Source organism: Trichoderma asperellum, chromosome 1, assembly GCF_020647865.1.
Source record: "Trichoderma asperellum chromosome 1, complete sequence".
NCBI lineage: Eukaryota > Fungi > Ascomycota > Sordariomycetes > Hypocreales > Hypocreaceae > Trichoderma > Trichoderma asperellum.
In genome coordinates, this window is record NC_089415.1 from 194,730 (window position 1) to 209,410 (window position 14,681).

The 14,681-nt window shown below is 38.6% G+C and overlaps 3 protein-coding genes across 3 annotated transcripts; 1 reads left to right on the forward strand and 2 right to left on the reverse strand.

Moving 5' to 3' along the window:
• Nucleotides 1-4,042: 4,042 nt before the first annotated feature.
• On the reverse strand, nucleotides 4,043-4,378 carry TrAFT101_000024 (uncharacterized protein). The gene has a single exon (XM_024909148.2). The coding sequence runs from the start codon at nucleotides 4,325-4,327 to the stop codon at nucleotides 4,106-4,108; it is 222 nt and encodes a 73-aa protein (XP_024754675.2). The 5' UTR covers nucleotides 4,328-4,378; the 3' UTR covers nucleotides 4,043-4,105.
• A 207-nt stretch (nucleotides 4,379-4,585) lies between these two features.
• On the reverse strand, nucleotides 4,586-5,717 carry TrAFT101_000025 (uncharacterized protein). Its single transcript, XM_024909149.2, has one exon. It carries the CDS (start codon nucleotides 5,579-5,581, stop codon nucleotides 4,820-4,822), a length of 762 nt encoding a protein of 253 aa, XP_024754676.1. The 5' UTR covers nucleotides 5,582-5,717; the 3' UTR covers nucleotides 4,586-4,819.
• Nucleotides 5,718-6,345: 628 nt separating this feature from the next.
• TrAFT101_000026 (uncharacterized protein) lies at nucleotides 6,346-9,120 on the forward strand. The gene is made up of 5 exons (XM_024902914.2): nucleotides 6,346-6,519; nucleotides 6,582-6,596; nucleotides 6,651-6,742; nucleotides 6,838-7,261; nucleotides 7,347-9,120. Exons 1-5 carry the CDS (start codon nucleotides 6,437-6,439, stop codon nucleotides 8,944-8,946), a joined length of 2,214 nt encoding a protein of 737 aa, XP_024754677.2. The 5' UTR covers nucleotides 6,346-6,436; the 3' UTR covers nucleotides 8,947-9,120.
• Nucleotides 9,121-14,681: the final 5,561 nt, after the last annotated feature.

Sequence of the window (14,681 nt, forward strand, 5' to 3'; positions counted from 1 at the left end):
TTTATTATAATAATAATATTAACTATTATTAATATTTTATTAATTTCTATTGCTGTTTAAAAAGCTTATATTTAATTTAATATTTAATAATATTTAAATACTTTTTTTTAGCTATTAAATATTATATTAAAAAATAAATTAATAAAAATATATATTTATTAAAAGCTAAAAAAAATATTTATTTATAGCTAAAAAAATATTATTTTTATTATATATTTAACCTTTATAAGTATATTTTAAATATTTATTATATTCTATTATTATTTTATAAAGTAAGCTATAAAAATTATAAAAAAAATAAAATATAATAAAAATTTTAATAGTTTTAATAATTATTATTATTACTTTATAATAATTAATTAAGCTTTTAAAAATTAAAAAATATTATTTAAAAATATTATAAAGTATTATAAAAAAGTATAATTATTTATTATTAAAGAAGAAAAAATAAAACCTTATGTAGTCTTAGGCCTTAAGGATAAAATTAATAAAAAGGAGGCATTATATTATAAACTAACTATATAAAATCCCTTTAGCATATACCTTTAGGTAAACTATAGATAAAATAATTAATTAAATTAAAAGAAATATATTCTTAGTAAAATATATATTTACTTTTAAAATAAAACTATAACTTTAGGAAAGCATTTTTATTAAGTATAATATAACTTATATAAATAATAACTATAAAATAACTTACTATATAAAACTATTTATTATATTTATTAAATATAGCTTAAATAATTAATTATTAATATAGTATTTATATAATAATTAAATTAAACCCTTATTTAAAGTTATTAGCTATATAACTAAAACTGCTTATAAAATCCTTTATATCTCTTTGCTAATATAAACCCAATATTAAAGGTTTATTTCTTAAGAACTAGTTACCCTATACTAAGTATAGGATTAGAATATTATAGTTATATTTTAATTTATTCTTTAAGTATTTTTAATTTTCCTTTACTTAAGCTATATATTTTATAAAATTTTAGTAATTTTTTTTTAATACTATTTTATTATTTTATTTTAAATATAGTAGTAACTTTTTTTTTAGCTAGTTATTAAAAAGTTTTTAATATTTTTAATATTATTTTAAAATTAATATTAATTATTTTTTAAAAGTAAGTTTTTTTATTTTTAATTTATATAGTTTTTTATTAAGTTTTATTAATTTTTAATATAAAATAATAATATACTTTTATATATAAATTTATTTTATTTTTTTTCTTTTTTAATAATATTAAAAAAAAATATTTAAAAGGTTAAAGAAAACCTTAGGCTTTTAATAATCTAGTTTCTTTTTTAATATTTTTATATTAGTTTTATTTAAAATACTTTTATTATTATACTAATAGATTTAGCTTATTTTTTATTTTATATTAAATTTATATTTATATAACTAAAGTATTTTTAAAATAAAGTTATATTTTAAAATATTAATTATATTATATATTATATTTATAATATAATTATTAATTTATAGCAGCAAGGGATTAATTTATTACTTTTTTTATTTTTTATTATATTTAAAGGTTTATTTTTTAATATAGAAAAGTTAATATAGTTTTTTTTTTATATACTAGTAACTGCAGGTATATTATAGTTATAGTAAATATATAATTGCTTTTTAATTTACTATTTATTAAAATATTAAGTAAATTTTTATTTAATAATATTATTAAAATAATTTTTTTATAAAGTACTTTTTTTCTTTTTTATTATTATATTTTAAGCTAATAATATTTAAGTATTATAAATTCTTTTACTGCCCTTTTATAAAAGACTTTAATAGTTTTTTAAATAATACTAGTTTTTAATTTTTTTATTTATATATTATAAATATTTTATTTTATTATAGTTTTTAAATTTTTTTTATTAATAATTTAATTTTATTTTTTTTATTTTTTTTATTTATATTAATCCTATAGTTTTTTTAATTTATATACTTTATAAAATTAATTAATATATTTAAAAAGGTTTATTTTATTTAAATATTTAAAGGGTTTTAAAATAATTATTTTAAAGAATTAATATTATTAAGTAGTTTTTTATATAAAATAATATAAATTATTATAAGGTTTTAATATTATATATTAAAAAATATATATTAAAAAAATATTTCTTTTAGCCTTTTATTTAAAATACTTTATATATTTATAAATAATATAATTAATTTAATTAATTTAATAATATAATAAATATACTAGGTTAATATAGTTATATTTTTAATTATTCTTTTATAATTAAAGCTTTATATAAGTGCTTAATTAATAGTAATAGCTTTAATAATATATTAAATTTTTAATGTTTACTTTTATAAATTATTTAAGTAAGTATATAGTATTATTAAAGTATATTTTATATTTATACTTACTTTATTTATAATATTATATTAAAATAAATTAAATATTATAATTTTAAAGGTAAAATTTTTATAATATTATATAATATTTTTAATTTCTTTAAAGTAATATTTATAATTATATTATTTATTATTTTTATTATTATCTAGGGCAATGCCTTTAACTAGATTTATTAAATTTATAAAATTAATTTAAAGAATAAATTATTAATTAAAGATTTTATTATTAACTTCTTTATTTAATATCTTAAATTTATTTAAAAGTTTAAATAAAGATTTATAAAAGTTATAGTTATTAATATTTTTAAAAACTTCTAATTATTTTAATAAATAAATAATTTTATTGCCTTTATTTATAATATATATTACTTTTTGTTTAAAAATAATAATTTTTTTTTTTAAAAATCTATAGTTTTTTACTATATAATTTAATTTCTTATAGTTATAATATTTAAAGTTTTTCTTTTTTTTTTCTTTTATATTATATTAAAGTCTATAGGTCTAGCTATATTATTATTATTTTTAGTAATTTATTTTTATTATTTTTTACTTTAATTTAATTATTCTTTACTAAAGCTTTAGTTTTTTATATTAAGTTTATAAAATAAATTATTAGCTTTAATATATTCTTTTATAAAAAAAATAAAATTATATTTAATTTAATTTTTATTATAAACTTTTTTTTTAATACTTTTTTTAAATTTATTATAAAATTATTTAATAAAAGCAAGCTATTTTTATTTAATTTTAAAAGCTAAGTTTTTAAACTTTATAATATAATTAAAGCATTTCTTTTTTTAGTAAATATTTATAAATTTATTTTTAGCTATTTAAATTTCTTTAATATTTTTAAATACTTTAATAAATTCTTTTTTAAATTATTTAAAGCCATTAAAAACTTCTTAAACTTAAGTTAATAAAAAAATTTTTAAGTTATTAAAGTAAATATCTTATATTAGGTAAAATTATTTAAAAGTAGTTTTTTTAAAGTAAAAGGCTATAAAAAAAGTTTTTTTATATTTTATATTAAAAGTAATTTTAAAATCTTTAAAGTAAACTTTAAATTAAATTTAAAAAAAAATAAAGTTTATTAATTTTATTATTAAATATAAGTAAAAATTATTATTCAATAAATGCTTTTATATTTTTTTTAATAACCTTTTTATTATTAAGTTTATTTATAAGAATTTTATTTAATAATTTTATTATTATTTATATTTTTTTAATTAAAGGTTTTTTTTTTATAATAATATTTTTATTATTATTATAAATAAAAAAAAAGTTTTTTTTAAAATAAATTAACTTTTAATATTATTTTAAAATATAGTAATTTAATTACTTAAAAAATCTAAAGTATTTTTTTAAATAAAAGTTATTAATATATAATATTTTAGTCTTATACTAGGTATAAGATAGCTAGTTTTTAAAAAATAACTCTTTAATATTAGGTTTTTATTAATAAAAAAATATAAAAAATTTTATAAGCAGTTTTAGTTATATAGCTAATAACTTTAAATAAAAGTTTAATTTAATTATTATATAAATACTATATTAATAATTAATTATTTAAGCTATATTTAATAAGTATAATAAATAGTTTTATATAATAAGTTATTTTATAAGCTTACTTTATAATATATTCAAGTAGCTAGTAAGCCTGGCACCTTGGTGTTGTAGGCTTACTTTTTTAATGCTTTCTTTATAGGTGAGCTATCCTTCCTTGGCTATGATTGGCTATTAGTTCCGAGGTTCTGCCGGAGGTACGTACTTCATGGGTCTTATGTGGTTGGTTCGTGACACCTGTGCTGTATCAATTTTGGTAACGTGGTGTCGAGTTAATGTTTGTAAGAATGTCTCGAGATGGGTATGGGGCATAAACTGGTCTCTGTTGCCGATTCTTGTTCCGCCAAAAACCGCGGCTACTGGTTGAGTAAAGGGAGGCATAACAGCCACTCGCATTAGATAGGATATAGGGGGGAGCGTTTGCTTTGCGCAATTCAGCGCAGCAAAATAAGGAAATACAAATAATATAAAAGAAAGATTAGAGAAAGATATTGGGCAATATCTATTGTTTAAATGCAGTTACTGTTACAATCTAGTACCTCAGGCCACAACCATGATCCTATAGGGCAAGATAGACTGGATTAACTAAAATCCGGAGAGCTAATTAGAAGTTTTACTACAGTATTATTCCCTCGTTGTCGGATTTATCGGCTGTAACTATTTGCTGTCTGTTTTTAGGGGCGCCAGCTGGAGTAGCGGAGTGTGATTCTCTGCGACAATCAGCTTTCTAAGCCGGCAACTATTCCGCCAAGAGACTGCTGAAAGATTTAGATATGCTGTATGTGCTGCTATTGTATTTGTATTGTTCGCTACATTAAGGATATATGACAGTTGACGCAGGTTGAAAACCCTACTCCAACTCATTTACACCAGCTTAACTCTGATTTGTTAGGACCTAATTGCTCCCTGCGGATCATACTTCATATTCGAGAGTTCAAAGTAAGCGTCCATCCCATAAAACCCCAAATCCAATTTTTTAAGCTCCCCAACTTGTTTGAAACCAAATTTCTCGTAGATTGGCCTGGCAGCCGCCCCAGCTTCCAAGTAAGCGGGCTCATTTGCCTCAATGGCCTTTGCGAGGCCCCATCGAATTAGCAAGGACGCTGCTCCACGCATTCGATTGCTAGGACGTGTTGTTAGGTGCATCAAAAGCCAACATGGATTTCGTTGTGGAATCCATTGTGAACGAAAGGCGTCGCGTTCGGAGAGGATATAATTGTGCAAGGCGAGGTTGAAGTTGGATGGTGGATAGGACGACAGAAGTGATTCTGGACTTTCATTGATCATGTAGGGCAAAAGAGGCGTTAAGGTTTCGGGAGCCATCTCCCAAGTTGCTTCGAGATCATAATCATAGCCTTGAGGGTAGTGATGCCATCGGGCAACGGCGATGATATCATCTTCACCTGTATTGCTGCCAGCCCCCTTCTTGTCAACAACCTTCAGGAAGTGCACAGTAGGGTCACGTAAGAGTCGACGCTTCTGGAGAGAAAAGGCGCAGCGAGCCCGTAATTGTGCTTCAGACCGTGTAGTGACAGGCCATGCCACTGGATTAGGAGGTGCTACGCAATCATCCCCAGGCTCGCCGAAGTCTGCATGGTGAATAAGCTGTTCAAAGTCTGAAACACTTAGTGGTAAAACCTGGAGAGGCATGATGGCTCTAAGCGGTACAATTTTCAATAATGCAGCTAGGTATTGAATAGCAAGACGCAAGGGAGGCTGTTATATTTGAGTACTATACTGCAGATGTAGTTATTTGCATGAATTGCAGGACCTTGTGTCAATCGTAAGGCGCGAATCCTTTAGCGTTGATTTTTTTTATCCGCCCGCCCTAACCGAGCTGCATAGGACAGCTTTATACTACAACAAATTGCTTGTTTATTTGTTTCTTTTATTATTAACGTCCACTAAGTAAGCTAGTTATATAAAGCCTTATCTAGGCAATAGGATAGTAAGAGCTGCTAGTTTAGATCCTGTATTTGCTATATATTATTAAAATAAAGGGAAATATAGTATTAATTTAAGTTTTAGAAGGCCGGGCTATAAAACTAGTTTTTTTTATTAGTTTTTAGTAATTTTTATAATTATTAAGTTTTAGTAAATAAATAAAGAAAGTAGAGCTTATTTTTTTTTTTTTTTTAAATACTTTAGGTAAAAAAAGTTAAACTGTTTTATATTTAATAAAATATATATATATATATATATATAAGCTAGTTTAAAAGCATATTCTCTACTTAATAAATTACTAAAGAAAATAAAAAGCAATTTCTTATATAAAAAAGAAAGGAGATATATAGATTACTGTTGTACTAAACCAAATACTATTAAGTGGAGACATGAAATCCGGGGGATGCGGAGAAGCGGGGTTCTGTAATTGTTAGATAATCATTAGTAATACATCCTATAATCGGTGTCTTAATACAAGACACGTGCTATTCCAATTTAATAATCTGCCATGTATATTAATCTAGGGCCATGTGCTTTATTTATTAACAAGACAAGATAAACATGTCCTCGATATGGTCCAATGCCGATCGAGGCGGGCAGGGTAGTGACCCCAAGTCCAGCATCGCCTGCCAGTCCTGTCGGAGGTAAGTAATACTAACTGAGATCCAATTCTAACTACAATTCTAATCAGTGTCTTTCTATATAGGCGGAAGGTTAAATGGTTTGGCTTCCAGTTTTAACGTATCCATTAGCTTCTTATTAATCAAGATTATAGCGACCGCGAGCTGCCTTCATGTCAGGTGTGTTTAGGGACTCTACAGAGTTGCCAATATCCTGCTCGCCATTTGAAGCCGGGACCAAAGATTGGTAGGTGGGGCGCGAAGAGCGAAGAATATGTGCGGCTCGAGACGAAGTCTACCTGTTACCAACTAAATGAAGTTTGAATGCTGATACATATCTAGGAACCTTACAACGTCGAAAGAGACGTGAAAGAATCCAATCGCGCTCAAATTCAACGCTAATACAACCGGAATCCATTAATTCTTGCTCGTCTTTGGAGGACATACAGGAGGTTGAAAGTGGTGTAACCGGCAGTAGCGACAATGAACAGGCGACAGCCATCGATGCTCAATCTGGAGGGAAGTCTCTGAGCAGACCGCTGAACTCTTCAAATGACGAGGAGGTGGATAGGACCTCTCAGGACATTGGCTGCTCTGTAAATATGAGCGACTTATCATTTATTCTGCACCCTTCTCACGAGACCTCCACGCCAGATGGAGGTCAGGAGCATGGTAATACAATCCACGTGAGCAGTGCTGACAAACAAAGCATACACCAGCAAGTTTACCTTACTCTAGAGCTATCGGAAGATCAGATAGATGAGTTGTAAGTGCCTAGTCATTCCTTGTTTCTTACTATTTAGATTTATTATCCGCAATCTAGTCCTTTTCTTGTAACTCTTGGAATCCAGACTTCATCTTTACTTCGACAATATGGTTGCCTTCAGCCTCTTCCATGAGCCTACCTTCCGTTCGAAATTAAATGCTATCGACTCTGCTGCTCAGTTATCAGCGTTGCTGGCAGCGATTTCAGGTTATGCTACTCGATTCCTGCCCACGGAAGCTGATAACGTATCGGTGAATGATTGTCAACGGGTCAAGGGACAACAAACTTCGAAATTTGTAAACCTAGCCCTGCATCTTGTCGATGAGGCGCTATGCGACTGCGCAGATGAAACCCCACCTTTATGCGTTTTACAGGCCCTTGTTATCGCAACTCACTGTCAACTTACGCAAGGGGTGCGTGGCAGGGCTTGGAGGTCACTGGGAATGTGTGTACGCTTAGCTTACGAGCTGAATTTGCATCTTCTAGATTCGACTCAAGCGGTCAAACGAAATAAAGAGAGACGATGGCAGGAAGACGAAGAACGAAGACGTGCCTGGTGGGCTATTTGGGAAATGGACGTATTCGCCAGCACGGTACGAAGAACACCACCAGCTATAAACTGGTGCCAGATGGAAGTTCTCCTCCCAGCGCTAGATGCATATTGGCACTCGGGCCAGCCAGTCACAAGTTGTTTCTTGGAACAGGACCCAGCATCACGCTGGAGGACTCTGTTGGATAGCGGTAACAAATCTCCCAAAGCGTGGTTTATTGTCATCAACTCGCTTATGAAGGACGCTCAAACGATTTCTTGCCCGAGAGGAGTGCCGTGTGTGAATGAAGCTAATCGTAATGCATCCTCGACTGTTTTCATGTCAAAAGAGTTGTATTCAAATTCAGTCGAGGAATCGCAACAGAATCTAGAGACGTTAATGAACTCTATCCACTGTTTCATGCAAGCGTTACCTGAATCACTTCGTTATCGTCAGCAGTACCTGAGTTTCGACGCAAGAGAAACTGGTCAAATTGAATCGAAGAGGCAGCTGCATAGCTCAATCTATAACATTTATATAATGGCACAGTTAGCTCGGCTTATGATCTATCGCTACGACATTTTCAACGGGCATATTGAGTTACCAAAGTCCAAATCTGCTCGGAAGAGCGTCTTGAATTTTCAGGACCAAGAAAATATAGCTCTGAGGCAATACTTTGAAGCAGCAGACAGCATTCTCAATATTGTGAATCGGAGTTGCGAGGACCACATACAGTACATTAATCCCTTCCTATCAAGCACTATTTGGCTTGCTGCAGCTGTGCAACTATTTCGCAACAGTATCGGTGGATTTTCTACCAATACTTCTCTCATCAAGTCACCAAGCTTCCCTCCTACATCTACAGGTACCCCACCTTTTGGGTGCCTAACCATCAAGAACCTCACTCCGTTTGACTTGCTATCAAACAAAAACGCCTTCAATATTTACCTTCACGGCCCCCTCTGGGGACTCTGGAGAGATGGGAACATCTACAAACCCTCCAGATACCCAGAGCACAACCACCACCGTCGCCCCCGGGCCAGCGACAGCACCACAACCCCAGAAGGAGGCAACTCCCTCGATCCCAGGAACAGGGGAGACCACCGTGCTCCCCTTCACTCCCAAGAAAAGAAGACGCTTCGGAGAAGACTTTGAAACAGACAACATGTGATCACTCAGCTTCAACAGGGCGAAGCCGAGCGCGATCGCAGCCACACAGAAACCGTCGAGAGGCCTCACCTCCTCCATCTTCAGCGGCCCGAAGGAAGCCACCGCACCCAACAAAGAGGGAAAATCCCTCACTAAAAACAAAATCATGAGCCAGATCGAAGAGATTAATGCACAGCAATGGGCTAGACAGGACGTGGTATTAAACATAGCTACGGCTATTGACTCCTGTCTAGCATAATATACCACCAAACCCTCCTCCGCAGTGGCAGAACAAATACGAGCTGTCCTTAATGCTGCCCTCGAGACCTTCGTCGCCTCCCACATGAACCCAGCGGGGAGGCCTAAAAACCCTGAGAAAACGGGCAGCGACTTGAAAGATGCCCAACCAACTGAAACAGCGTCAGCCAACACACCTCGCAGCGCAAGGAATAAATCAAGCGGCCCGAAAGACCCCACTTTGACGGGAGCTCCCGCGCCCACTGGAAAAGCGGACCACAAGAGCGCCAGAGTCACGTGGGCACAGGTCGCGTCACAAGATGCTACTCACAATAAAAAACCGCAAAGAAGCCCCGACTCCCAGAAAAACTCTGCTCCCGACAGCGAAGGGCCGGCCCCCGCTGCCAAAAACAAAGAAAACAAAACCATCAAACCCCAGGAAAAACCCGATGACCGCATCTTCGTCCGAGTCCCGCCAGACCACGCATGGAGAAAGCTGACGGCCATCGGGGCTAGACAAGAAATGATCAGAACGGCGAAGATCACCAACGAGGACATTACTTACTTTAAGGAAGTTCCGACAGGCTTCGCCCTCAGGGTCAAAAATCAAGACATCAGAAGCAAAATCATCGCACTCAGGCCGGAGGCAGAAAGCGACAATTTGAAAATCGAAGAAGCATGCACATGGAAGGTCTTCCTTTTACGCGGCGTGTCGAAAACATACACGGATTTAAGTGGGACCCACTCCACGGACGCGCTAGTCCCAGAGGAGGCACGCGTCAGGTCCGGAGCCAAAGATCTCCCGGTGGCCTGCCACAAGGCCCCTTCGGAGAATCCCTGGACACGTGCTGCTACTTCATCTCGTTCAAGGAGGACGTCAAACCCGGCTTCAGGCTATTCAACAACTCATCCCCGGCGGAAGCCCGGGTCCAGAAACCCAGAATTATATAATGCCGACGGTGCCTCGGTTTCCACGACCCGCGGAGCTGCACCAGGACCGAAAGGTGCCTCAAGTGCGGCAAGCCCTCGGACAAGCACAACGACACCACCGTTAACTGCCCTGCCCCTCCACAATGCGCCAACTGCAACGGACCGCACAAGGCGGACTCCCCCAAATGCCCCGCCCGGCCAACTATAAGAGACGGAAAAAAGGTTCATGCCACTAAAGAGCAGCTTAAGGCAATCAGAGACCTAGGACGACAAGAGTTTACTAAAGCCAATCCCCCCAAGCCTGCCCAAACCCCGAGCTCCTCCCCAGCGAATAAATCCAGCACAGATCCCAAAGCCCCTTGAATGGGACCGAGGGTCCGGCTCCTACTATCAAGCTCAGCTCCTATGCCCCCTGCCAGGACTCCTGCTCAGACCCTTACGATCGAGGTCGACTCCGACGAGGAGAGCTCCCTAATGGAGAGCTCCCCAGCCAGGTCGGAGATCCATGCGGTAGGGTCGGACAATGGCGAGGAGGAAGAGGATGAAAACATGGACGAAGCCCCGAACGGGGAAAACGAACCCCCTAAGACGGACCTATGAACAGTAGGCCCCGTCGCAGCCGCCGAAGAAAAACTGGCCTTAAAATCTTCCAAGCTAACGTCGGGAAGAACGGCCCCTATCAGGACGTCGCTCTCTCACTAGCATGGGAAGGTGGCTACGACATCGTGCTCATTCAGGAACCCTACGCCGAATGGGACAGAACCTCGAACAGGAGGCAGACCAAAAATCACCCTGGATTTCAAGCATATAACCCCCTAAACGACTGGAGGGACGCCAGACCCTCAGTCCTTACATTCGTTAGAATCTCACCCAACCTCCCCAGCAAACAACTCTCCCCTCCAGGTCTGGAGAATGGGTGCGTCTGCTGGGTAGAGGTTTGCGGCTATACAATCGTGAACATCTATCGGAGAGCCTCGGAGGATACTACGACAGAAACCCTTATTAAATGGGGTCCCCCCCCTCCCCGTTCCATCATCGCAGGCGACTTCAACGCCACCCACTGGACCTGGCAACCGGGCAGGAGACCAGACACAGCGGGCAACAGAATAGCAGAATGGGCTGACGAGTGCGACCTCCTTCCCTCCCTGGTGGACTCTCCTACGAGAGACTCAGGGAAGTGCATCGACCTCGTCTTCACAAACTGCTCTACCTCGTCATGGGTGGAACGCTCCCTAGATACGGGCTCGGACCACTATACAGTCGTTACCACTCTACCGGAACCCACCCGCTCCACCCCAGGAGCCGGGAAAAAATACCTCCCCTTCGAACAATACGAAGCTTTCAGTCAGCTGATGCACTCCTTTGCGTGGACTCTCCCCACAATCAACCTTGAAGAACCATCAAAGGACAACCTAGACGGCTGCGCCAAGGCTCTCCAGAACCTCTTCAGAGACGTGCTGGAAGCCACGGGCAAAACAAGACACCAGAACGGACACAGCGCTCCCTGGTGGACCAAGGAATGCAAGGCGGCCCATAGAGCGCTGGAAGCGAGCGCCAAGGGCTCCCCCGAAAGGGCAGAAGCCAAGAAACGACTGAATCTCATCGTCAGGAAAAGCAAGAGAGCTTATTGGGATAAGATCATTGCGGAAGCAAGCGCGGACAAGAACATCTGGTCCCTGGCCAAGTGGCGGAAAGCCACCGACCGTTTTCAGCCCCCTCCATTATTAGACGGGAATAAAAGCATCTCCGACCCCATTGAAAGGGCAACCTACCTCAGGGACAAGCTACTCAAGAGAAAAACCACAGAAGAAGACATCTCAGATCCCTGGGACGGGGACTTCCCCCCTGACGAGAAAATTAAATGGAATACAGAAGTTATAGAGGAGGAAGCTAGAAAGGCCACCACAGGCTCCGGCAACACTGCCCCGGGGGCAGACGGAATATCGGTAGCACTTCTACAGCTCGCCTGGCCGGCAGTCGGTAACTTCATCACGGACCTCTTCCGGGGGTGCCTAAGCGTCGGGTACCACCCACTCCCCTTTAGGAGTGCCGAGGTGACCATCATCCCCAAGCCCGGCAAACCCGAGAAGGCGTACACCACGCACAAAGGGTACAGACCGATCTCACTGTTGTCTTGTATCGGAAAAGGGCTAGAGAGACTCCTCGCTCGGAGAGTATCTCTACTGGCCTTAGAACACAAAAGACTACCGGAGTAATATTTCGGTGCACTCCCTAAACGAGCGGCGTCGGACCTGGTGGCCTGCCTGGTCTATGACATTGAGGCAGCCCTCGCTAAAGGACTGGTCGCCTCACTGCTCACCCTCGACATAGCCGGGGCTTTTGACATCGTCATGTACAACAGGCTGGTTCTCAGACTCAGAAAACAAGGCTGGCCAAAGCTCTTCGTCCTGTGGGTGGACTCTTTCATGAGCAACCGCGAGGCGCTAGTTCGCTACGGATACGGCTCCAAGCTATAAGGCACAAGCCTGGAATGTGGCGCCCCACAAGGGTCCCCCATCTCCCCGATCATCTCCATGCTATACTTCTGCCCCATCCTTTGGCTCAACGACCCCAACACCAGATTCGGCTACGCGGATGACGTGGGCATCGTGGCCATTGGAAAAGACACAAAAGAAACCACCAGAATTCTGCAGTGGGAACTGGAAGACACCCTGGACTGGGGCCGACGGAATGCGGTATCCTTCGACCCAGACAAGGCTGAGCTGGTCCACTTCCACCACATACGGAAGAAGACCCATCCCGACGACATTGACTTCGAAGGCCGACCCATTCCCCCTTAAAACTCGATGAGATGGCTAGGCGTACACCTGGACTCCAGGCTCTCGTTCAAAAAGCACGTTGAGGTTATGACGGGAAAAGCCCTAAAGGCAGCCAACTTCCTAAGATCCCTCAACAAGACAATCAAAGGGTCCCCACTAGATGCGGTAGCTATGGCGGCCAAGGCATGCGTCATCCCGGTCGCTCTATACGGGCTGGATGCATGGTGGCCAGGGGAAACCAGACAATGCCGGTCAGATCTCTCCAAGACCACAAGCACTGGCACAGACAATTTAGTCGAGAAACTAGATAAAGCCTTTAAGACTGCGGCCAGGGCAGTGGTCCCAGTATGGAAAACCACCAACTTGGAAGTTATACACAGGGAATCAGGCTTTCCAAAGGCCTCACTGGCCATCGCGCAAGCGAGGGTCCGGATTGGGGCTAGGTTTGCATGTCTAGACAGATACCACCCCATAAGCAAAAGAGCGGACAGAAAAGTCGCGGGGGTCCCGATGACTAGACTCCAGCGAACGACCTCACTGGCGGGTCGCACGGTCAGGCCCTCCCTCTTCGCCCACAACAACGGGGCTGTCCTCCCAGGCCCGGATTATCGGGGGTCCACGAAGGATGAAGCCGCCAAAAGACACATCGAACTCCTGGACGACCTCCCCAGCTCCACCCTCGTCGCGTACTCGGACGGTTTACAGGACGAGCTAGGCAACACTGGATGGGGAGCGGTCACTTTCCACAAGGCTCGCGCCACCAAAACGAATGGGTGCCTCCCCAACGCAGAGGTATATGACGCAGAAGCGGTCGGAGCTTTTGAGGCAATCAAACTCGCCAAAGAACGCATCCAATCCGACCCAGACATCAAAGAGCTCATCCTCTTTCTAGACAACTCAGCGGTCGTGGATGGCATCCTCGGCCTTACCCCAGCCTCTACACAGGGTGCCTATATAGGCCTTAGAAAAATAGCCAAGGATCTTTCACCTAACACCGTCACTAAGGTGGCCTGGGTGCCAGGATATAAGGAAATTTACGGCAATGAAGTAGCAGATAAACTCGCAAAGGAAGGGTTAGAGCTTCCGACACCACCCTCCAGGATTGCCACAATAACCCACATCAAGAGGTGGGCCAGAAGCGAGAGGAGACGGCTCCGGGAGCTAGACTGGGACCAAAACCGACCGCCCTACTATAGACGCTGGCGACTGGACGCCCTCCCTAAACCACTAGAACTATAGCTACCGAGGGCTATACTTCATAGGCTGTACGCGGAGAGGACAGGGCACGGAGACTTCGTGGAGTACCACGAAAGGTTTAGACACAGCACCAGGCCTACCTGCAAGTGCGGTGAGCTAAGAATACAAGGCCACTTTGTAGAATGCAGGATGGTCAGACCCTTTCTACCGGAAGTCCCTGAAAAAGACCTCCAAATAGGCATTACCCCCCTCACCTACTTACTAGGACCCGAAGGATACAAACACTTTCAGACATTAGTGGAGGACACAAGCCCCTATGGCCCTGCCCCCCAAAACACAGATTGACACCAAAAACTTTCCTTTGTTTCGTACGACACGTAGCGAACGCGGACTCTGAACCTGCGGCTCCTACCGTCCTATTGCCCAGCAGGGATTTATGTAACTAGCTTACTTAGTGGACGTTAATAATAAAACAAACAAACAAACTCATCAAGTCACGCTTTGATGTTCTCTACCTCACATACAAACAATGCGTCGATTTTTGGAACACAGAAACTGCTATGCAGCAGAATTTGGAATTATTGGAAACCCAACTCG